The sequence below is a fragment of the Podarcis gaigeae genome (genome assembly GCF_964106915.1).
Source record: "Podarcis gaigeae genome assembly, chromosome: 15".
NCBI lineage: Eukaryota > Metazoa > Chordata > Lepidosauria > Squamata > Lacertidae > Podarcis > Podarcis gaigeae.
In genome coordinates, this window is record NC_139692.1 from 1,832,254 (window position 1) to 1,856,234 (window position 23,981).

General features: G+C 43.5%; 1 protein-coding gene across 2 annotated transcripts in view; it reads left to right on the plus strand.

Annotated features, from left to right (window-relative positions):
- The window catches only part of PIWIL2 (piwi like RNA-mediated gene silencing 2), a 54,741-nt gene extending 30,960 nt beyond the window's left edge, over window positions 1-23,781 (plus strand). For both annotated transcript variants that reach the window (XM_083713469.1, XM_083713468.1), the window contains exons 15-23: window positions 256-369; window positions 2,107-2,295; window positions 4,750-4,851; window positions 6,261-6,380; window positions 6,629-6,717; window positions 15,679-15,784; window positions 16,725-16,978; window positions 19,089-19,196; window positions 23,035-23,781. In XM_083713469.1, the coding sequence (XP_083569595.1) occupies window positions 256-369; window positions 2,107-2,295; window positions 4,750-4,851; window positions 6,261-6,380; window positions 6,629-6,717; window positions 15,679-15,784; window positions 16,725-16,978; window positions 19,089-19,196; window positions 23,035-23,191 (1,239 nt within the window). In that variant the 3' untranslated portion in view covers window positions 23,192-23,781. The remainder of the gene's footprint in view (window positions 1-255; window positions 370-2,106; window positions 2,296-4,749; window positions 4,852-6,260; window positions 6,381-6,628; window positions 6,718-15,678; window positions 15,785-16,724; window positions 16,979-19,088; window positions 19,197-23,034) is intronic.
- The last annotated feature ends 200 nt before the right edge of the window (window positions 23,782-23,981 follow it).

Here is a 23,981-nt window from a genome sequence, read left to right on the forward strand (position 1 = left end):
TAGCTGAAGCAAAATAAAAAAAAATCCTTCCAGTAGCACCTTAGAGACCAACTAAGTTTGTTATTGGTATGAGCTTTCGTGTGCATGCACACTTCTTAGCTGTTTAAGTGTATGGGGAATCTAATATTTTGGGGTTGTTGTTCATTGTTGAAGAGATTCAAGCTTTTGTGTTACTAACCTAAGCAGAAATATGCTATCCTTCAACCTATTTGTTTCCCTGGTCCTGCTTCCCTCTTATGGAATCTTCTGTACTAGACAAAAGGACGTATTCTCCCCATGGAAAGAATCAACCTGAAGAATACCTCCTTCAATACATCAGAAGACCTAAACTGGTCCAAAGAAGTAGTCAGAGAGGCCTGCATCTCTGCAGTAAGTTTGATCTCAGACACTGACAAAATTCCACACTGATATAGTAGATCCCACATTCATCTCTGTTTCCCAGATTGCCTTCTAGAATATTTGAAAGAACACCTTCCTCTGGACCAGAGATGATTTTGGGTTAATGAACTAGACCAGAGGTTTTCAACCTTTTTCAGTCCACAGCTCCCTTGACCAACTACATTCTTTCTGCAGCTCCCCTAAGGAGAAACGTGCTCTGAGCCTCAGAAGCCCACACCTTGCCTACAGAGCCTGCCTGCCTGCCTGCCCAGCCTCCCACTTGTCTGTCCGTTCCCAGCAGCAAGGGTTGGTGGACTAGCTGGCTGGGCTCCCTCATCCACTTGCTTCTTTACATCAAGGCCACCTCAGCTCCTGGCAACCAGTACCCCTGGCCAGCCCCAGAGGCACCATTAGCCTGGGGAGCTTGTAGCCACGGCCACTGCAACAAACAGCTGCACAAGCCTTTGGAATGCAGAGACGTGAGAGGGCATCAGAGGAGGGAGGGAGGGAAGGAAGGAAAGAGTGGCCCCTGAGCATCATTCAAGGTGCCCCAGGGTGCCATGGCACACTGGCTGAAAACCACTGAACTAGAAGGATTACCAGTTGCCTGAAAATGCCCTTTTGAACTGACATTCAGAGGAGAGACTAGCTCATGTTCACCCCAAGGAGCTGTGAATCCACATACAGTGGTACCTCTGGTTCGAACGGGATCCGTTCCGGAGGCCCGTTCGCAATATGAAAAGAGGGCAACCTGAAGCGCCATATCTGTGCTGGTGCTCTGCGCAATTTGGCGCTTGTGTGCATGCTTCTGTGTGAGCAGTGAAACCCGGAAGTAACCCTTTCCAGTACTTCCAGGTCGCCACGGGACGTAACATGAAAGAATGTAACATGAAGCAAACGTAGCATGAGGTATGACTGCACTAGTGAGACGGTTAACACAGCTATCTTTATTTTTACATGACAGATCTGAAATGGTTGGCATCCTTCTGTCTCAGGAGATAATGGAGGAGTGTGTTTCTGGCGATGAAGTCAAACTGTTGGAAGGTTACAGCGCCTACTGTGGCTATAGAAACCGATATGGGATAGACATGTTTTGTTGCATCTGGGACCGATGAAGGCATCCGGTTATGCAGTTGCAGATGCACCATGGCATTTTTTCTTTTCCGCATTCCTCCTTGCAGTCATTCCCATTGCTTCTGCCACTGGAAGAATGTCCCCCTCAATGGTGAGAGGGAGGCGTTGTGGCACATGGCATTATTGCTTGGCTTTCCTGACCCCTGCTGGAGAGGCCAAGCAGCAACGCTTTGTGGAATGCCTGACTCCCACCGAGTTTGGGGAGAGCCAGTGTTTTCCAGTGGTGGAAGTGTGTGGAGAGGGGCATGGTATGACAGTGGAAATGGTGGGGATGTAGGAGGGGGGCAGGAGGCAGCAATTGCCATTTTGCCTTGGGTGGCAAAATGGGGTGAGCCACCCTCTCTCCAAGCAGAAATCTACCAATTTTTCCACCTTTCTTTCTACTTATAGAGCAGGAAATATGGGTGGACTTCCTTGACAGGAGATGGAGAAGAAGATTCCTGCCTACCATTGTTTGCGGTCTCTTTAGTGATAGAAGTGAATAGTTGAACCTAGTAGTGATAAGATCATAAGAGGTTTTGTGAGTAGTCTGTATCAATCCTTTTGAGTTGGAAGAGGCTGCACTACGTATTCTGACTTCATTTCTCTTCTTAGATTCCAGTTCATTACTGGGCACTGTTTTATCCGAAGCGGACAATAGAGCAAGCACGTGAACTGGTCAGCATGATGCAGAAGATCTCTGGCTCACTTGGTATCCAGATAACTCCACCTGCTTGGAATGAATTGAAGGATGACCGAATAGAGACTTACGCCAGAGCTCTCAAATCACTACTAAGTAGTGAGGTATTTTCATAACGGAGTTTTGAGTATTGAAACTTTCTAGTTGGTATTGCTGAAATAGCAACAAAGAGCATTTTATTGTAGATATAGTAAGGTAAAGGTAAAGGTACCCCTGCCCGTACAGGCCAGTCTTGACAGACTCTGGGGTTGTGCGCCCATCTCACTCAAGAGGCCAGGGGCCAGCGCTGTCCGGAGACACTTCCGGGTCACGTGGCCAGCGTGACAAAGCTGCATCTGGCGAGCCAGAGCCGCACACGGAAACGCCGTTTACCTTCCCGCTGGTAAGCGGTCCCTATTTATCTACTTGCACCCGGAGGTGCTTTCAAACTGCTAGGTCGGCAGGCGCTGGGACCGAGCAGCGGGAGCGCACCCCGCCGCAGGGATTCGAACCGCCGACCTTTCGATCGGCAAGTCCTAGGCGCTGAGGCTTTAACCCACAGCGCCACCTGCGTCCCTATACTATACTAGATATAGTAGTGGACATCTAATGAGTAGAAGTATTAATGGTTGTAGGTGCAGTTCTGTGCATCTCGTGTCTTCAACATTTCACTGAAGCCTTATGGGAAACAATAATTGGCTAAAACTGTCAGCTTAAATATAATGAAGTTTGCTGGGTTGCTCTGTAATATACAACAAATGTCTCCATAATATCCTGTCACCCGAAGTATAAATTGACTTGGCATTTATCCAATTAACTTCTATATAATAAGCTTCTTTAGCATTCCAGGTTTTCTAGTAGCCTGAATATGATGGGAAAGGGTGTGGTTTCATGCTCTAGTCAACATTCTACAGGAGACAGATGTTATTGGGGGTTGTTGAGGTGTTTTGTTTTTATTTTGATTATGTATTTTGTGGTTTTGTATTCTGATTTTATCCTGTGAACCTGAAAACTGCAGGTATAGGGAGGCATACAAACCTGCAGGTATAGGGTGGTATACAAATTTAATTATTATTAATAACAAGGGCAGAATTATATATTATGAACACAGCAGTCTGCTGATGAAATTGTCATGTCAAGTTCTCTGGCTTCTTGTTGGAGTGATGCAAAACACTTCAGTGCCCAATGTTATGAGGTTTCCTGCCTGTCACCAGCAGCGGTAGTGGCCTGTGATCAGGCAAGCTGAAAGTGATCATAACATTGGGAAGAACTCTGCATGGAGAGGCTGTTTTTCTAGTAGTACCATGTTGGGTGTATTTATCTTAATCCAAAATTGCCAGGTAAAATTGATACTGAGCCCCAACATGGGGGAAGCAAACTCTTATCAGTTTTTTTGTGGGATTGGGCAACCACTTTCATCTCTTCGGAAAGAGGGGATAATTCATTGCTTTGCTTTAAATTGGCTTTTATAACTTCATTGCACAATCACATCTGGCTACATGGCATAGTAATGTCTTCACACTGATTTGGCTGGAAAGAAACAGTCCTGGTTGAGTAAAAGTGAAGCTGATGAGAGGGTTAATGCATAGTTAAGCATTGTAGGTTTGAGAAAAATATTTAGAGCACCCTGAAAATCCATTTTTTAATACTGTAAACACTCAATTGTGAACATGTTGTCAAAATCCTAGGTTAGACTACTATGGGTATTTTATTTGTCCATAGGGACGCAGGTAGCAGTGGGTTAAGCCACAGAGCCTAGGACTTGCTGATCAGAAGGTCGGCGGTTCAAATCCCCGCGACGGGGTGAGCTCCTGTTACTCGGTCCCTGCTTCTGCCAGCCTAGCAGTTTGAAAGCACGTCAAAGTGCAAGTAGATAAATAGGTACCGCTCTGGCGGGAAGGTAAAGGGCGTTTCCGTGCGCTGCTCTGGTTCGCCAGAATGCTGGCCACATGGCCCAGAAGCTGTACGCCGGCTCCCTCGGCCAGTAAAGCGAGATGAGCGCCGCAACCCCAGAGTCGTCCACAACTGGTCAGGGGTCCCTTTACCTTTACCTTTATTTGCCATAAAGTCATAGCCAGATTGAAAACTGTGAATGCTTATGTTCTTTGATGAAATTTTGTGCTGCATAAATACCATTAAACGTTGGTCAATATAGCAGTCAGCCTGCTGTTTCACAGCTTGTACAGTTAGAACATGATTATGCAACTAGAGTATTTCCTGTAAACAATTTTAGCTCTTTCATTATTTTATTTACTGCTTTTATATCCCACTTTTTTTCTCCAAGAAGCCCAATGTGGTGTGCATGGTTCTACCTCTCCTCATTTAATCCCTACAACAACTCTGTGAGGAAATTAGGCTGAGAGGCAGGGACTGGCCAAGGTCACCCAGTGAACTTCATGGCCAAGTGGGGCTTTGAACCCTGAGCTCCCAGGTCCTAGTCCAACATACTAACCACTACACCATACTAGCTCTGATACAGTTCCCCATGATTATAGCATTTACTGTTCTAGTTTTTGATGTGGTAATGTTATTCTTTTGTAAGTCTAACCAGTAGTCCCTCCCCCTCCCATTTTTTAAAGGAAACTCTACAGTTGGTAGTTTGCATTATCACTGGGACTAAGGATGACTTGTATGGGGCCATTAAAAAATTGTGCTGTATACAATCTCCGATACCTTCTCAGGTAAGTCAAATAGTTGACTGCATAATTCTTATGCTGATAATGCTTTGGGCACCCGTGCCTACCTGAAGGCTTGCATGAACATCAGATGCGGATCCAGGTTCCACCCAACTGCTGGGTCTGCATGTGCCTGGAAGGAGGGCAGCTGTAGGGCCCCTTATGGACTTTGTTTGCACAATCTATGAAAGATTCTTGTATTCCCATATAGTACCTTTCTTTAGGAACATCCCTATCTTTCTTTCTTCATGCTGTACTGCTTTTTCATAAACGGGAAACTTTTTGTGCAGTACTGCCCCGGATTGGATACAAAGCGTTGCCCATTGAGACTGCTAAGCAACAACATTCACATAAAATACGATGCTTCTGTGTAGTTTTCCATCACGTTTTATTCAATATTTTCCCCACTTAGCCTGCAACAACTCTAAAAGGAGCAGAGGAAAGAAGAAATATAAATGTTTTGGTTTAGAGCATGTTAAGGACTGCCTTCTTCCATATGTTTAGGGGGGTTTTTAATGTTTGATCTTTTATCATGGTTTTAGTGTTCTGAGTAGCTGGGGAGGCCCAGCCAGATGGGTGGGGTATAAGTGATAAATATTATTATTATTATTATTATTATTATTATTATTTATTATGTTTATCCCCACATGCTCTGTGCAGCATCTGAGAGCTTGTTCCAGATTGCCACAGCTGTGCAAGGTGTCACAGACACTGATGAGGAGCAAGACCTTCATGTTGGTTCCCATCTTGTGAAATGCTCTTCCATATGAAAACCACCAAGAACAGACATTGTATATCTTCAGACTGGTGTATATTGTTGAAAACCGGTTTGAAATCACATTGTGATAACCAGTTCAAAATATCTGCCCTGATGATAAACTGCATGAAGCCAACTTTGCTGATTCAGCTCTCCCCTGTCTCCTGCAGGGGACAGCAAACCACAGAGCAGGCACAGACTGGGAACTTTGCTCTGGTGCCGCGGCCATAAGCTTCTTTTCCAGGCGGGCTGCAAGGTGCTGGGAGCCGAGTTTAAAAAATAAACAAACCTTGCCACCTTTAAGCCTCTTCTTTCCTCCCTTCCTATTTCCCTTCTCCCCTTCTGTCTCTCACACACCCAAGCACAGAAGGAGAGTTGGAGATCATAGTAAGAATAATCTGAAGGTAAGTAAGATGATAGAGAGGAGCTTATTGTAGGTGATGGTTCCTTGGATAGCTCAATTGGTGGAACATGAGACTCTTAAGGATCAAGAGCTCAAGAGTCTTTGGGCAAAAGATTCCTGCACTGCTGGGACTTGGACTAGATGACTCTTATGGGCCTTTCCAACTCTGCACAATAGGCTGGAAGGTGGATGAAGGGTGATTGGTTAATGTCTTGCTTGGTGTTAATGGTGCTCAATTTGTTCTTCTTCCATCAGGTTATTAATGTTCGAACAATTACAACCAATCCTAGCAAATTTAGGAGCATAGCGCAGAAAATTCTGCTGCAGATAAATTGTAAGCTAGGTGGCGAACTCTGGGGTGTGGACATCCCTCTGGTAAGTTATATAAAAACTTACTTTTACTTGGGGAAAACTTAATTGGTAAGCATACCATAATGAGACTTGCAGATCATGCAACAAGGTTGCAACTTTGTCTCTTTTAATTCCAGTGCTTTCTCCAGTGCAGTGTTGTTGTTTTTTTAAAAAAATTTGCCTGTATTGATTGCAGTTTTGAATTATGGACACACCAGCTACTGCACTGCAACGGGATTTTTTTTTTAAAAAAATATTTTTTTGCTTTCCAGAAAAAGTTGATGGCAATTGGCATGGATGTATATCATGACCCCAGTAGGGGAAAGCGTTCTGTGGTTGGCTTTGTGGCAAGCATCAATCAGTAAGTACAGTTTGTTTGGAAAGACCTTTAACTTTTTGGTGTCTGGGAATGAAAGTCTGTTCCAGAACTGTGCTCACTGTTGTGTCCCGAGCAGCCATTGTTAACAGCTGTGGATGAAGATTTGAGTTCCATGTATCCTTTGACCAGTGTTTCAGAAAAGTTTAGATATAGCACAACTACTTTCTCAGAAATCAGGAAATAGCTTCACTAATTTCCAAGCCAGGATGAATTCATACCTCTTATGCAGGACTTTTTTTTCAGCCAGCACTCAGGTGGGCGTCCTTGCCATTCTAAGAGAATGAGGGAGGTGTTCATGATGAGTTACAGCCTCTTTTTCTAGAAAAATAGCACTGCTCTTAAGGCTCCAGTCTCCCTCTTCATGTCTCCACTCCCCTTGCCTGTATTACACTAGAGTATAATAAGTGCCATGGCAGTGGTAGCAGGCTGGAAAGGAAAAGAAATTTCATTCTCCACTCCCACCCTGTTTTGGATGCAGTGTGGCAAGCATAGTACCCTCTGGTAAATTTAGGTTTGCCATATTTCAAAAAGTGGAAATCTGGACAGTTTTTGAACTGTTTTTAGGGAAAATTGTCAAAAATGACACTGCAGACACGGGTTGCCATATGTCCAGATTTTCTGGGATGCTTCATCGATTTCCGCCCAGACACAGCTTCCGACCTTCGATTGCCAACTATTTCCAGGAAATTTTGGACGTATTGCAATCCTAGGTAAATGTATTTTCCTCAAAGGCTATTGATGTCATTTCTGGTAGGTGAGAAGGGAACCACTCTTCCTTCTCTCTGGCACTCCAGCCCAAAAAGTAGGTGGGAGTTAAAAGGAGGTTGGGGCTGGGTAGAGGAGGATCTGGGGGTGCAGAATTGAAGCTAGATAAGAGTCTGGAGGTTGTCATGGTCACCTTGCATTTAAGGCAAGCTCTATGAACGCTTGGGACTTTCAGGACATGGCACTAAATTCATTTTTGAATCTGATAGCTGGGATTCTTTTTTCCTTCCCTTTTTTTTTGCAAGCCCAATATACTGTATTTTTCGCTCTATAAGACACACTTTCCCCCTCCTAAAAAGCAAGGGGAAATGTGTGTGCGCCTGATGGAGCAAATGCAGGCTGCACAGCTTTTGCTGAAGCCAGGAGAGCAAGAGGGATCGGTACACACCAATCCCTCTTGCTCTCCTGGCTTCAGGGATAGCCGCCCAAAGCCTCCCGAGCGCAGCGGGAGCGCTCCCGCTACGCTCCTGAGGTTTCGCATTGCTTTTGCTGGAGAGGCGCTGTGCAGCTTTCCCTTTCTGCGCAGCGCCCCGTTTCTCCTCCCGCTTTGATGGAGAGGCACTGAGCAGAGAGGAAGAGAATATTTTTTTTTCTTGTTCTCTTCTAAAACTAGGTGCGTCTTATGGTCGGGTGCGTCTTATAGAGTGAAAAATATGGTAGATTGATACTGGAGTGTGGAAGGGATTTGTTTAGTTCTTCATTCTCAAAATTGTCTTCCGGCTCTGTGATGCAGTTTTCAACAGGAAAAGGGCTAATCTCTCGTCTCCCTCATCCCATGCTGCAGTCTGGATGCAGGTTGCATGTCTCCCCTCCTGTAGCTGCTGCTTTTTTCTTTTCTTTTTAAAAGGAACAGCTTTTATGCCTCCGAATACCAATTGCTGGGAATTGCAGATAGGGACTGTTCTGTGGTGCTTAGGTTCTGCTTGCGGGCTTCCCATAGGCCTCTGGTTGGCCACCATGAGAAGAGAGTTCTGGATTAAACGGACCTTTGACCTGATCTAGTAGGATCTTATGCTTTCATGGGATTCAAAGATTCAGATTCACAGGTTGCTTGTATTTTAATAATCTCTGTGATAGGGTTTCCAGATGTCCTCTATTTCCCGGACATGCACTCTTTCCCCTGATTAAAATTTCCATCTGGGCAGATTTTTTAAATTGGGCAAAATGTCAGGGGTGGGTTGATTGTTGTTTGTTTGTTTACAATAACCCCAGAAAAAAATCCTAGTGCATTAGACTCAGATCTAAGCTAGTCTTCAACAGAGAATCACAAAACAGAGCAGCATCTTAAACTAGCTACATAGTGTATAAATCCATTCTCTTGCGGCTGACTCACTGGCTCAGCTACGGGATCTTGGCGAAGGAGTCTGAGAAGGCAAGAGTTAACATCTCTCTGCCCTTCACGAGAGTCCATATGTACATGTTCAACAGTTTAATAAATTGAGATGTGCACACTGATGTTCCCAAAGATGGGAACATGAGTCCCAATACTTTCATGTGACAAGTAAGAGAGCAAAATGTTGTATGATTATTTGGTTGTGGAAAGTTAAGAACATTGCTACTAGCAATATATCATAGCTTCTATAGCCTATATATAGTAGGGTTATTTAAAATGAAAGTCGTCATAGCGATCCGTCGTTAAAAGTAGAAGTCCAAAAAGGTGTCCTCTTTTTTGCTCTTCAAAATATGGTAAACCTACCTATCACTGCTTTTTAACTGCATGCCTGACATCTGACAGTGGCTTGTTCCAATTGCATTGATCGCTGATTTGTTTCTAATTCATTGTGCTTATGAGCAGTGTGAACATGTTTATTCGGGAAAGCTTTGGGTGTGAATTTGCATTTGACTGCTGATAGTAGTTGCAGGTGGCGCTGCAGGTGGTGGTTCGAATCCCTGTGATGGGATGAGCTCCCGTTGCTCAGTCCCAGCTCCTGCCCACCTAGCAGTTCGAAAGCACGTCAAAGTGCAAGTAGATAAAAAGGTACCGCTCTGGTGGGAAGGTAAACGGTGCTTCCATGCGCTGCTCTGGTTCTCCAGAAGCGGCTTAGTCATGCTGGCCACATGACCCGGAAGCTGTACACCGGCTCCCTTGGCCAATAAAGCGAGATGAGCGCCGCAACCCCAGAGTCGTCTGCGACTGGACCTAACGGTCAGGGGTCCCTTTACCTTTACTAGTTCCAGTTAGTATTTTGTCAGTATTGCTTTAGATGACTGTGTGTTGTTCATTTTTCATTATGTTTAAAATTCTGAGGTGAGGTGTCTCTTTGTGATGCATTTCCTTTGGGGTAGGTATTACAAGATAATAAAGATAATAAATAACAATTATTGCCTGCCTATATCTGAGTACAGGAGGGCAGCTTGGGCAATGAGTGTACAACTGATGGCTGATACAGTAACTCAGGGCATTTGAATACTTTAATTACTTTTTCTTGGTGTAATAGGATTCATGCTTTGTAACCCTGTCTTGTTTAACCATCAGTCAGTCAGTCAGTCAGTCAGTCAGTTTTATTGCATATAGCCAAAGGCTGCCACAATGTACACAGGATCATTCAACAATTAAAAGAAAATATGCTGAATTAATACAAAAAAACTTAAAATATTTATATTATCCAGACATTACCTACTCTAAACAGAGCTATAAAAGTACCTTAATATACAGGTTAAGACATTAAACAATAAAATTTATATGCTAAAATCACCACATGGCAACTAAGATATTAAAAAATAATGTTAAGTAATACAATGCGCAATTATATTCGGAGTTTGGTGATAAAGATAGAATATAGCTTGATGTAGATAAAAAGGTAAAGGTACCCCTGCCTGTACGGGCCAGTCGTGTCCGACTCTGGGGTTGCGTGCTCATCTCTACAGGCCGTGAGCCGGCGCCGTCCGAAAACACTTCTGGGTCATGTGGCCAGCGTGATGAAGCTGCAGCTGGTGAGCCAGCACCAGCGCAGCACACGGAAACGCCATTTGTTTACCCTCCCACTATAAAGCGGTCCCTATTTATCTACTTGCCCTTAAGAGTGCTTTCGAACTACTAGGTGGGCAGGAGCTGGGACCGAACGACGGGAGCTCACCCCGCCGCGGGGATTCGAACCGCTGACCATACAATCGGCAAGTCCTAGGCACTGAGGTTTTACCCACAGCGCCACCCGCGTCCCTTTTCTTGATGTAGATAGGGTCAAATAAATTCATCTCCTTTACAGTTGTTGGCTATCTTGGCTATATAATTTGCTTTAGTTTTCCTAGTGGCAGTTGCAAAGAGTGCTACACACCAGGTCACATACTTATCTATGTCTGTGAGGAGATATAAACTCATGTCAGAGGCGTTCTGGCTAGGGGACCTTGTCATTATAGGTGCTAAAAATTGTTCTCTTGCTTCATTATATAAGGGGCAGCGCGAGATATAATGCATAAGGTCCTCTAATCCAGGGCATCCCCTAATGCAAACACGTTCGTTTGTTGGTATGCCTCTGTGTCTCCCATCTCTATAAGCAGAGTTTATTGTATTTAATCGTAACTCTGTAAAAGCTTTCCCAAGTTGTACAAAAGTCAATTCATTGAAATAAGGTGTATGTTCGTGGACCTCTCTAAGTTTAAAATATAATGGGGTGCATGTGGATGTGTACATAGAGTTTAGGTCATTTTTAGTTGCCACTGCCCTTATGGGTCATTTGAAAATATTTTTCTGGGAATATAAGGAAAGTTACTTGATCTCGGTCATTGAAAAGTCTGTGTATCTGAAGAAGTGTGCATGCACACGAAAGCTCATACCAAGAACTAACTTAGTTGGTCTTTAAGGTGCTACTGGAAGGATTTTTTTTTGTATTGAGAAGTCATATTTGCCCATCAGTTGGGCAGCGTGATGTGCCGAGTTTTTAAGGGGTAATCCATTTGAGAGCTCAATCAGGCATTTTTTGGGTCGCCTAGTGTTGTCCATCTGTTGAACTCTGAACCAGTAACAGAGGATTCTTTTATCTATTTGGCTCTCTGTGCTCAACATACAAGTTTCCAACCTAACCATGGCAGATTGCATGTCTTTGGGTAAACCTAAAAGGATTCTTAAAAAATAATTCTGTGGGGATTCCAAACCAGAGACATTTGAGGTACCCCAAACCTCTGCACCATATAAAAGCTGGGCCATTGATTTTGCTTTATAGATAGAGCTGGGTTAACCAGATTTCCACCTTTACAAGCAGCGGATTTCAAAATAGCTTTTGCTGATTTAAAGGCTTGCAATTTAATATTGGATAGCTGTATATTTAATACTGGATAGCTGTATATTCCAAGATAGTTCATAGCATAGACATAACCATTATGTCTATGCTACAAATAGTACCCGTCACTGCCTTCCTCGCATTCACATACCTATGGTTTATTTATCTTGGTTTTGTTTGACAGTGATCTGTAGTTGTACATGGACTACGTATCTGGTCATCAGATCCCGTTTGGTAACATTTATTTTGCAGAATTTTGTATGGCCTTTTTTAATTATTATTTTTAAAGTACAACTTCTTATAGTCTACTCATGGGAATTGATTCATAAAGGTCTAACAGGAATTGGGAAAACAAATCAGTCTTCTCTTTTACACGTCATTTTAAATTCTAAGTTTGGATTTTTGCAATGAGCTTTCTGGGGCTGCCCTGCGGGATGATCTAGAGGTTGTAGCTAGTGAAAAATGTGGTAGGTTTTACAGTTCACTGGGCATAATATCAGCATTATATTAACCTGCTGCTGTACTGGCTGCCAACTAGCTGATGTTATGTTCAAGGTGCTGTTATGAGTGTACAGAGCCCTATCAAACTAGGGACCAGAATACGTAAAAGGTTGTCTCTCTTGGCTGATCACTCCATTCTTCAAGAAGGGCATTCAGCAGATACCATCCTATCAGGAGGTTTGTTCTGCTATAGGGCAGAACAGTAATTCTATATTAGAATTATGCCTAGCCTTTGGAACTCCAATTACACACACACACCCCAGTTGGAATCTGTGGTAGATTTGAATTTATTTTATTAATGTATTGTATAAATGTATGTGTTTATTTGCTTGTTTGCTAATGTATTGGAACTTTTTAATTGCTTGTCACCCAAAGGGTCTCCAAGTAACTTACAATGAAAACACATTATACTGTACATTATACCATAGAAGGAGAGGGGGAGGGCCATATAACACATCAATATTCCATGCAATGTATTGGGGAAACAAACAAACAAATCCACTATCCCCAGAAAAGTGTTTTTGTTTTTTGTAAAAAAGCAGTACACACACAATAAACAAAAGAATATTCCCACCCACTAGCAGATAAAAATAAAGCCTCAACACCCAACATCCTATTCCCTAGCCCAGAAATCATTCACATCACTCTTCCATTGTCTCCTGAGACAAATGGATGCCAGCAACATTTTTTAAATCCCCACCGAGACGTCTGGCATCAAGGTCAGTAGGTGGGTCCTCCAGGGATGGTCTGGTGTCTCCTCTCCTTCCAGGGAGGACCAGAAGCAAAAGCAAAACAGAAATATGGTAAAACTGTTCTCTGCTACCTGCTCTGCAGTTGTTCCATCTGCTGCTGCTCTCTTGCTGCTGGTGGCACAGCGTAAGACTGATGTGTCTGCCTGTGAATTTATCCTCCCACCCAGCTGTCTGGTGTCAAGGCCAGTTGCTGTAAATCGGGGTGAGGCAGGGGGAAGGGTAGGTCCTGCAGGGATAGTCAGGCATATTGTTTGTGTGTTTTAATTGTTTTTATATATTCAATTGTTCCTGTCCTTGAGTATACAACTGATTTTTATGTTTTGATCATCTTCTAAATCACTTCAGGATCCCTCATGGAAAGAGATTTGAAATGAAATAATAATTGCAAACCACCATAAAGAGCAATTATGGTTTAAAGGTGAATGTGTAAAATGTTAGTGGACAAAAAGAAAATTGTAGCTGATTTACTCCACCACCACTGCAGCTATAACTAAGGTTTGTTCTTTGCTAACCACTCATGGTTTAGAGAGAGACAAATCATGAGCCCCTGTTGGATAGCACGGAGTCAAACCAATGCTTATTTCTGGATAGTGCTTTGAGAGCAGGGGAGGAGCAAAGCAGCTAAACTTTTCTTCCTGTGCATTAGCAATGCTTTTAAAGCCCTAGTTCAACTTAACTGTGTCTTAAAGCGATGTGCAAGCTGTGCTACTCAGATTGTAAATTTAGTTACAGATAGGTAGCCGTGTTGGCCTGCCATAGTCAAAACAAAAAAAAATTCCTTCCAGTAGCACCTTAAAGACCAACTAAGTCAGTTCTTGGTATGAGCTTTCGTGTGCATGCACACTTCTTCAGATACACTGAAACAGAAGTTTCCAGACCCTTCTATATAGTGAGAAGGTGGGGAGGGGTATTACTCAGAAGGGTGGTGGGAATGGGTGATTGGCAGATAGCTGTGATGAGCCTGTTGACGACTCTTAACGACTGCAATAGGTCTTACAGGGAGAAGCAAGGGGTGAAAAGGTGAAAAATGGCTTTGTCATGTATAATGAGATAAGAATCCAAGGTCTTTGTTCAGGCCAGGTTTCTCCATGGTTTTAAGTTTGGTGATAAGTTGTAATTCAGCAGCTTCTCTTTCCAGTCTATTTCTGAAATTCCTTTGTAGTAAAACAGCTACTTTGAGATCTTGTATAGAATGTCCTGGGAGATTGAAGTGTTCTCCTACTGGTTTCTCTGAAGGACACTGTTGGCATTTGATGGCATACACAATGTTAGACGATGAGCAATTAAATAGTCCCGAGATGGTATGTGTGATGTTGCTGGGGCCAGTAATGGTGTTGTTCGGGTGTATGTGGCAGCAAAGTTGGCATCTGGGTTTACTGCAGGCTCTGGTGCCAGTGTCCGTGTTAGGTCTGGTTGTAGTATTATTGTGGGTTAGGAGTTGTTTAAGACTGGGTGGCTGTCTGTAGGCAATGAAAGGTCTTCCTCCCAGAGCTTGAGAAAGAGAACTGTCATTGTCCAGGAGAGGTTGTAGATCTCTGATGATGCGTTGTACTGTTTTAACTTGGGAGCTGTATGTGATGACTAGAGGTGTTCTGTTATTTTCTTTTTTGGGTCTGTCTTGCAACAAGTTCTCTCTGGGTATCAGTCTGGCTCTGTTGATCTGTTGTCTAACTTCATCTGTTGGGTATTTTAGTTCTAAAAAGGTTTGCTGTAGATCTCTTAGGTGAGAGTCTCTGTCTGTAGAATTGGAACAGATGCGGCTGTAACGTAGTGCCTGGCTATATACACTGGACTGTTTGGTATGTTTGGGATGGTAGCTAGAGGCATGTAGATATGTTTGTCGGTCAGTTGGTTTACGGTGTAAGTAAAGAACTAAAATACCCAACAGATGAAGTTAGACAACAGATCAACAGAGCCAGACTGATACCCATCAAATGCCAACAGTGTCCTTCAGTTCTCTATATTGGACAAACAGGCCAGACCTTACGCCAAAGAATAAACGGACATAAATCGGACATCAGGAATCACAAGACAGAGAAACCAGTAGGAGAACACTTCAATCTCCCAGGACATTCTATACAAGATCTCAAAGTAGCTGTTTTACTACAAAGGAATTTCAGAAATAGACTGGAAAGAGAAGCTGCTGAATTACAACTTATCACCAAACTTAAAACCATGGAGAAACCTGGCCTGAACAAAGACCTTGGATTCTTATCTCATTATATATGACAAAGCCATTTTTCACCTTTTCACCCCTTGCTTCTCCCTGTAAGACCTATTGCAGTCGTTAAGAGTCGTCAACAGGCTCATCACAGCTATCTGCCAATCACCCATTCCCACCAGCCTTCTGAGTAATACCCCTCCCCACCTTCTCACTATATAGAAGGGTCTGGAAACTTCTGTTTCAGTGTATCTGAAGAAGTGTGCATGCACACGAAAGCTCATACCAAAAACTGACTTAGTTGGTCTTTAAGGTGCTACTGGAAGGAATTTTTTTTGTTTTGTAAATTTAGCTTGTTTCTTGTACTATTGAATCATATAATTGCAGGAATATTAAACTACTAAATGATAAGGAGAGAGGACTTGAGTATTGTTAGGGCACTGATAATTCTGAGAAATTACCAGAGTTTGGCCTAATTATTCATAATTAGGCTTTGTGTCTTGAATTAAACATTAGCATTTACTCCTTTTTTTCTTTCTACCACCAGCACTTTGACAAGATGGTACTCTAGAGTAGTATTCCAGCTGCCTCATCAAGAAATTGTAGATAGCCTGAAGGTCTGCTTGGTGGGAGCCCTGCAGAAGTTCCATGAGGTGAGGAAAACACAAGTTCTTTTCTGGCAGGGATGAACTACTGAGGAAAGCCTGACCAGGCTAATAACTTCCTGTACTGAAAAGAAAAAATATTTATTTGTGCTGGTCCTGAGATACCAGTATGGTTGTCCTGCACACTGGTATCAGGTGCAGTATCTTACCAGTAGGAAAAGCCATCTACCCTTGTTTAGTGGGCTCCTGGCCCATTGCAGCGCTGCTTCTGTAGAATCCCACTTGTACATGAGGGGGAGAGGGTGGGGTAGCAGCCGGTCTTCGTCGCACACCCATATGGTCTTATCTGATTGCAGTGCTGTAGGGTGTTCACCTGGCTCCCCACCCCACTGCAGTACCCCTGCTGCTAGGATAAGCCCACTAGCAAAGGGAAGGTTGCCGGATGCCCCTTGTGTGACCCCACGTCACTGCTTCAGGGCAAGCATGATTACATGTGAGGCTGAGAATAGCAGCTTCAGCAGTGCCACAGCTGGGTGGAGGAAGTGGCGGAATGCATGTTGGGGGGGGACCACTGAGGGTAGCCTGCCTAGGCCCTTCAAAAATTAGAGGTGCAGCTTTGCTTTTGCTACTTTCTGAAATATAGATTCTAAATTTTGGACAGGGACCTGTTTATATTGCTAATATTCTCTAGAATGTTGGTAGTGCCCTATAAACTCAAGTAACAAGTGCTGTTCTTTTTAATGGAGAGGTATAGTCACAGGAGTAACTTTCCACAGTCTCCATACAACTTACTCTTTTTGAGTTTTTTGCAGTCAGCCATGGCACTAATTATCTTGAATGAGAGCAGAAAGGGTTACAAATAAAGACAGTGCATTTATGTCTGTATACTGGAGGTATCTAGAGTGCCCAGAGAAGATGTTTGCCTGAGTTATCCAGGTCTCTCTGCATATATTACAACATCTTAACCTACATGTTTGGCCTCTTGAAGGTGAACCACGATCTCCCTGAAAAGATTGTAGTTTACAGAGATGGTGTATCGGATAGCCAGCTGAAAATGGTGGAGAGCTATGAAATCCCCCAGCTAGAGAAATGCTTTGAAGCTTTTGAGAATTATGAGCCTAAAATGGTGGTGATGGTTGTACAGAAGAAAATCAGTGCCAACATGTATTTGGCAGCCACTGATCACTTCTCCACTCCGTCTCCGGGTACAGTGATAGACCACACAATCACCAGCCGAGATTGGTGAGTGAAAAGCAGTCACACAGCCCTTTCTCTCCATATTTTCACAGGCTACTCTGCTCTTTTTGTAAGAAGAATTTGTTGCTTATAGTTGATTGATTTACCGTATTTTTCGCTCTATAAGACGCACCAGTCCACAAGACACACCTAGTTTTTGGAGGAGAAAAACAAGAAAAAAAATATTCTGAATCTCAGAAGCCAGAACAGCAACAGGGATCGCTGCGCAGTGAAAGCAGCAATCCCTCTTGCTGTTCTGGCTTCTGGGATAGCTGCACAACCTGCATTCGCTCCATAAGATGCACACACATTTCCCCTTACTTTTTAGGAGGGAAAAAGTGAGCCTTATAGAGCAAAAAATACGGTAGTTATTTGCCACAGTTTAGTGCAACATGAATAAATTGGAATGAACACTGAGTTTTGCATGCTTCCTCCTTCCATGTGGGTGGGGAAGGATCTTGAAAGTTTCTGCTTCTAGCCTTTGTTATACATATATCATGCAGACCAGGAACTGTGTTTAATCTTAAATGTGGTTCATGTCAAACAGACTAACTTCAGTAACTGGTTTGAAGTTGGCTTGTTTGAAACTAGACAGTTAATGTCAAATAGAGTTGGTTGGTCCATATGACACAACAGTCCATTACTAAGTCATAGCTTTCAAGCTTCTTGTCCCAGCCACTTGTGAACAGGGGAAAGAGGAACATGTGTTTATTCTTGCTCACTGACATTGTGTATAGCATGTTTGTGTGTAGGTTCCTTTTCTGAAATGATCTATCTGTTTTCTCAAACCGTTAAACCAGAATATACTCTCCTGTAACTTAAGTCCATTAAATGAGTCTGTCCTTTGGGGCATCCGAGAAGTCTTTACTATCTTCTGTGTGACAGCCCTTGGAGTATTTGAAAGATGCTTTGGTTTTCCCCCTCAGTCTTCTCTTTCCTCCAGTGCTCTTAAGCTTTCCTCATAGGGTTTGTTTTCCAAACCAACACTTGAAAGTCTTTGTTGCCCTCCTCTGAACCCAATTCCATCTTCCCACCACCATAGAATAAATCAGGTGAAATGTGGCATGCTCGAACTATGTAGTCAGGTTACATAATGTACCTCAATATCAACTTTTACTCTTTAATCCAGAGGTTTCCAGTCTTCTGGAGTTCTTCATTGAACATCTTAAAGATTTGTGTATGAAACTTCTCACTAGGTTGAAAATCTTTAGGTGGTTTCCTTGGCAAACTAGATACTATGACACCCTCTGTCTTCCTGGTATCTGTGCCAGTCAAACTGGTGTTCATCTCTGCACTCTTTCCCTTTTTGATAGAGGAAAGAGCCATAAATTTAACCTGATGGGAATAAAAAGCTGCTCATCAGCAGCTGTGACAACAAGTTGTAAATTACTATGCCTATGTGGCTAGATATCAAATTTTCCTCTGGGGAAAAAATAATTTGGGTTTAACCAAGCTACCTGAAGAGCATAGTGCTTCTCAAGTTTACCTGAATGCCTCCAAGCCAACCAGACAACATGGCCAGGCACATGGGAAGTGGTGTCCACTGGTCAGTGATTTCCCTCTCCCTTAAGGGCTATACATGACAAATAACCAGTCTTGCAATGTGATCAACAGGTAAGGATCTTCTCTTTTGTTGACAAGGGGCTTTTTAAAGTCAGCACCGACAGTGCCCTCAAGAAGGTGTTGGGGAAGGGCCGCTGCTCAGTAGCAGAGCACATGGTTTGCATGTGAAACCTCCCAAGTTCAGCTGCTGGCATTTCTTGGTAGGGCTGCAGAAAATCCTGTAAACACCAGGAGAAGTATTGCGAGTAAATGTAGACAGTTGTGATCTAGATGGCCTAATGGTATTGAATAAGCCCCTCTGTTTCCCAAATTCTTTTTGAGGGATTGAAGAATCGAGTTGGTCCCTCACTTACTTGATTAGCTTGCGTGCTGCTTGTAAATAAAAAGTATATCTTTATTGATATATATTGTGTATATGTGTGTGTGTGTGTGTGTGTGTGTGTGTATATATATATATGTGTGTGTGTGTATATATATATATATATATATATATATATATATATATATGTATGTATATGTATATTGATAGCATTTTTAAAAAAATTATTCTTAGGGTGGATTTTTACTTGATGGCTCATTATGCACGACAAGGTTGTGGCATTCCAACTCACTATGTCTGTGTAAGAAATACTGCCAATCTCAGTCCTGACCACCTGCAAAGGTGAGTGCATTTCATGTTTTAGATGTAATCTCTTAATTCCTCTTAGGGATTTATGTGTGTGTGTGTGTGCTTTTAGTTCACATGTACAGAAAGTAATATATAAATATTTATATCATTACTTTTTAAAAGATTAGAAATCGGGTGTTATCTCATGTCTTGCCATTGCAAGTATTATACTGCTGCTCTGATAGTGAGATGGTCCTTTGACTAGGGTGAACAGTTGAGTGTGCCGAATAATGGCTCTAAGGATAACCCATCTGGAGGCTTGAGCTTTGACTAGCTTGCTGTTGGTGAGGATATGCTTTGCCAAAGTGAAAGATCAGGGGCTCACCTTGTCCCAACTTTAATGTCTTTCAGCACCAGCCAAATTCTTTTGGTTTGTTTTCTGCTGTATTTTTTGTGATTTTAGATGCTCTAGGTCCATTTGATTGCTCCCTTTATTATATTATTACATCATTTTGTCTGATTGCGAATCCCTACTCCAAATAGTTGTCCTATTTTTGTACATCTTCTGGTTTTATTGGTTTTGTTTTTTTATTTCTTTTAATTGTTTGTTGCTCAGATAACTCTAATCATAGGATGACTGATACATGTAGTAAATTTTATAAAACAAATGTCTAAAATTAGAGTTGACTTCTGAACCTTTACTCTGCTAAACTGAGGGTGGGGAATCTCTGATCTGTGGGTCAGGGTGTTCAAGTTGGCCCGTGAGGCCATTTCCCCCAAACCACACCTAACCATCAGCTGGTGTCACTCAGGATATCCTTTGATAGGCAGGGTTAAATCCTACATTGACTGTGCAATCCTACACCCAGTAGCCAAACAGAGCAGGATTTAACTGTCATTGAACCCTGCTCAGTTTTGCAAGGGGTTTGCACAGAATCCCTTGCAAAATCAAAGGGGCAAAAACCATCTTGCACCTGCCATTGTAACATCAGGTGATTGATAGGTAGGCAGCCCCACCCACCTGTCAAATAAGGCTGCTGAGGCTGATCCTGATAGGGGTCAGGCCTGTGGAGTCAGAAAGGTTCCCCACCCCTGCCCCGAGCTATCAGAGTAAAAGAGGTGGCTCAATAATGCTTAACACTGAAGCTCCTAAATTAATCATCCTGTCTGAACAGCAGGTACCTTACCTGGCACTGCATTTTACTCTTTCACATCTGTCAGCCTCAGTTTGGCTGAGATCCTTGTAGAATAATTTCCAGAAATACTTTCCTTGCTTGGAATTGAACTGGAAGACAGCACTCTAGTTGCACATGCTTCTCTCGTCTTCCTTCCTGTACCTATGGATATTGGAATGCACATTGGATAGCAGTGGAGCAGTATATTCATAGAACTAACCGTGGCCATGATCCTGAAGTTCTTAACCCTATGATAAAGTGACTGGTGTTGCCCAGAACTGAATTGGATTAAGTATAGAGAAACTCTGATTTGAAGATCACCAGAATAATGTGAATAATGAAAATATTATATAAAGTGTCTTTCTGATGAAGCACTGTACAAATTAAACCAAACTACAGGTTCTTGCATCTAGGGGCTCCACATAGCGCCTAAAGTAGTTATCTGGTATACTTAATGGCACTTCTTAAGTCTGCCAACTGCTCCTGTCACCTCTTAAATGGCCCCTAAAATATCCCCTCTTTCTCCCTTGCTTCCCACTTTGCTCATCAAAACTGCTTTTGCCACCTTCTCCCTTGTCATTTGTTTGTCCATTACTTTTTCCTTCCCTTTTCCCTTTGTGTTTCTTGTTAATTGTAAGCAGAGCTCTGTAGCTTTTAATTCCAGGTGCAGGTATGCAGGTTGGGTTTGATTTAAATCACAATTTACCGTATTTTTCGCCCTATAAGACGCACTTTTTCCCCTCCAAAAATGAAGGGGAAATGTGTGTGCGTCTTATGGGGCGAATGCAGGCTTTCGCTGAAGCCTGGAGAACGAGAGGCGTCGGTGCGCACCGATGTCTCTCGCTCTCCAGGCTCCAGGAAGCTATTCGCAAGCCTTGCACGCCCGGAGGGAGTTCCCCCGGGCGCGCAAGGCTTGCGGGTGGCAGCCTGCAGCGCGGAGCACGGGGCGCCCTCCGGAGGACGCCCAGTGCTTCGCGCAGGTGTCCGCTAGCCTTGCGCACCCGGGGATCTCCCCCGGGAGCCGAAGGCTTGCGGGCAGTAGCACGGAGCACGGGGCACCCTTCGGAGGCCGCCCCGTGCTCCGCGCAGGTGTCCGCTAGCCTTGCGCACCCGGGGATCTCCCCCGGGAGCCGAAGGCTTGCGGGCGGCAGCGCAGAGCACGGGGCACCCTTCGGAGGCCGCCCCGTGCTCCGCGCTGGTGTCGGCAAGCCTTGCGCACCCGGGGGATCCCCCCCCGAGAGCGCAAGGCTTGCGGGCGGCAGCACGGAGCACGGGGCGCCCTTCGGAGAACGCCCCGTGCTCCGCGCTGGTGTCGGCAAGCCTTGCGCACCCGGGGGATCTCCCCCCGGGAGCGCAAGGCTTGCGGGCGGCAGCCGGCAGCACGGATCACGGGGCGCCCTTTGGAGGCCGCCCTGTGCTCCGCGCTGGTGTTGGCCAGCCTTGCGCACCCGGGGGATCTCCCCCCGAGAGCGCAAGGCTTGCGGGCGGCAGCTGGCAGCGCGGAGCACGGGGCGCCCTTCGGAGGACGCCCCGTGCTCCGCGCTGGTATTGGCCAGCCTTGCGCACCCGGGGGATCTCCCCCCGAGAGCGCAAGGCTTGCGGGCGGCAGCTGGCAGCGCGGAGCACGGGGTGCCCTTCGGAGGACGCCCCGTGCTCCGCACTGGTGTTGGCAAGCCTTGCGCACCCGGGGGGCCCGGGGGGTGCCCTGAAACAGAGGGCTCCCCATGCTGCGGACTGTAGCCTGCCGCCCGACGCGTGGGGCGCCCTGAAGCAGAGCGCCCCTCGCGCCAGGCAGACATGGGCCAGCCCCACAAGCTCCGGGGACAGTGGGGAGGCGCAGCACCGCCATCCCACTGTTCCCCGACCTGGTTTTGGGGGGGGAAATAAAGGAATTTTTTTTCCTTTATTTCCCCCCCCCAAAAAAAGTAGGTGCGTCCTATGGGACGGAGCGTCCTATGGGACGAAAAATACGGTAAATCGCTACTCAGTAAGACTTGATTTAAATCATTTTTTTACAGAAAGACTCATTCTTGCTGGTAAAATCTTAATATTTACAACCAGATGAAGGCTTCATTTTTGGAATAATAAATTTTTACAGTTATATCAAAAATTACTGACTTGGTTATACTATTAGAAATACATAGATAATTATGAAATTATTGTGAGGTTTAATAAGTTAACTGTTTATGTTTGGGCAATTTTTCTGCTGTACTTTATTGGAAGGAGAAAAATAATCATTTTCTTAATAACAATTTAGACAATTCATTTAACTAAAACAGTAATATTATAGCATATTTATCCATGTTTGTTAACCAATGTGGTTAAACAATCTAAAAAAAAAAAACTTAGACTGAGTTTTAGCACACATGTAAAACTTAAAACAAATCCTTATTTCCTGGTGAATAGCCTTTGAACTGTAATGTAACTTAAATAGAAAACTATGTTTAGAAAGATTTTTCTTCCACAAGCATTTATTTTAAAAATCTGGTTTAAATAAAAAAATCTGATTAAACTAAAAAAAATCCGATTTTTAAATTTTAAATCATTGTTTTTTTATCTACCCTCCAGGTATATTTTCCTAGGGCTTTATCAGCACAGTCACTGTTAAAGGTCAATCCTTCCTTCTAGAACAGGAGGGGGAAAAGTTTCCAGAGAATAAGGTTAATATTCTGTTGGGGGGGGGAATTATCCTCTCTCCCTCCCACCTTTTTTAACAGGCTGACCTTCAAGCTTTGCCACATATACTGGAATTGGCCAGGAACCATCAGAGTGCCAGCTCCTTGCAAGTATGCTCACAAGTTGGCCTTTCTCTCAGGTCAAATTCTACACCATGAACCAGCAATTGAGCTCAGTGAAAAGCTCTTCTTCCTATAGTTTCTCCAGCCAGTTGACTCCAGCCAGGAGCATGGAGAAGGCAGTCCCCCAAGGCAGAGATGAGGAGAAAATCTCTTCCTGAATCACCCTGTTGGACAGCACATACTGCCCTTGGACCACTAACACACACGTGAGCTCTGCAGTAGCTGTTAGCGTCCTCAGTCCTATGCATGTTTACTTCAAAGTGAATACCCAACTATTCTTCAAATTTCAGCAGTTTGTAACAAGTAATAAATGGTAACCTAATTTCAGCAAAATAGCTAATAGCTGGCAACTATTTTAACTTGGTGAATATTGCCTGGAATTTTCATTTTTGTGTTATTGTGTATGTTCAGTTAATACATATATTGCTTTAGTTTTAATAGGTGGTTATAATACTAGAAAACTTTTTTAAAAACAACAACAACCCATGGACATTACCCAAGTATCTAAAGATTTTTCAGTTGGATTATTTTAAGGTTTTTTTCCTATAGTTATATAGTTTAACCTTAATACTATCATGTTCTTTAAAAGGAAATATGTCTTTTCTCTCTTTTTGTTAAAGGTAAAAATTCCTTTGTTAGGCTGGAATAAAAACAAAACTTTCTATATCTGGCTGAACTAACTTTATGTAGTCTCCATACCACTAAATGCCTGTTTTTGCAAGTTGCTCTGTATTAACTATGTAGATTGTGAGTTGTTTAACATAGTTAAATTTCTGAAATGAAGAATATTTTCAACTGGATTTCAGATGCATTGCCAAAGATCGAGGCAGGTCGGGGCTGCTGATTCTTCTAGACCTGTTAGCAGC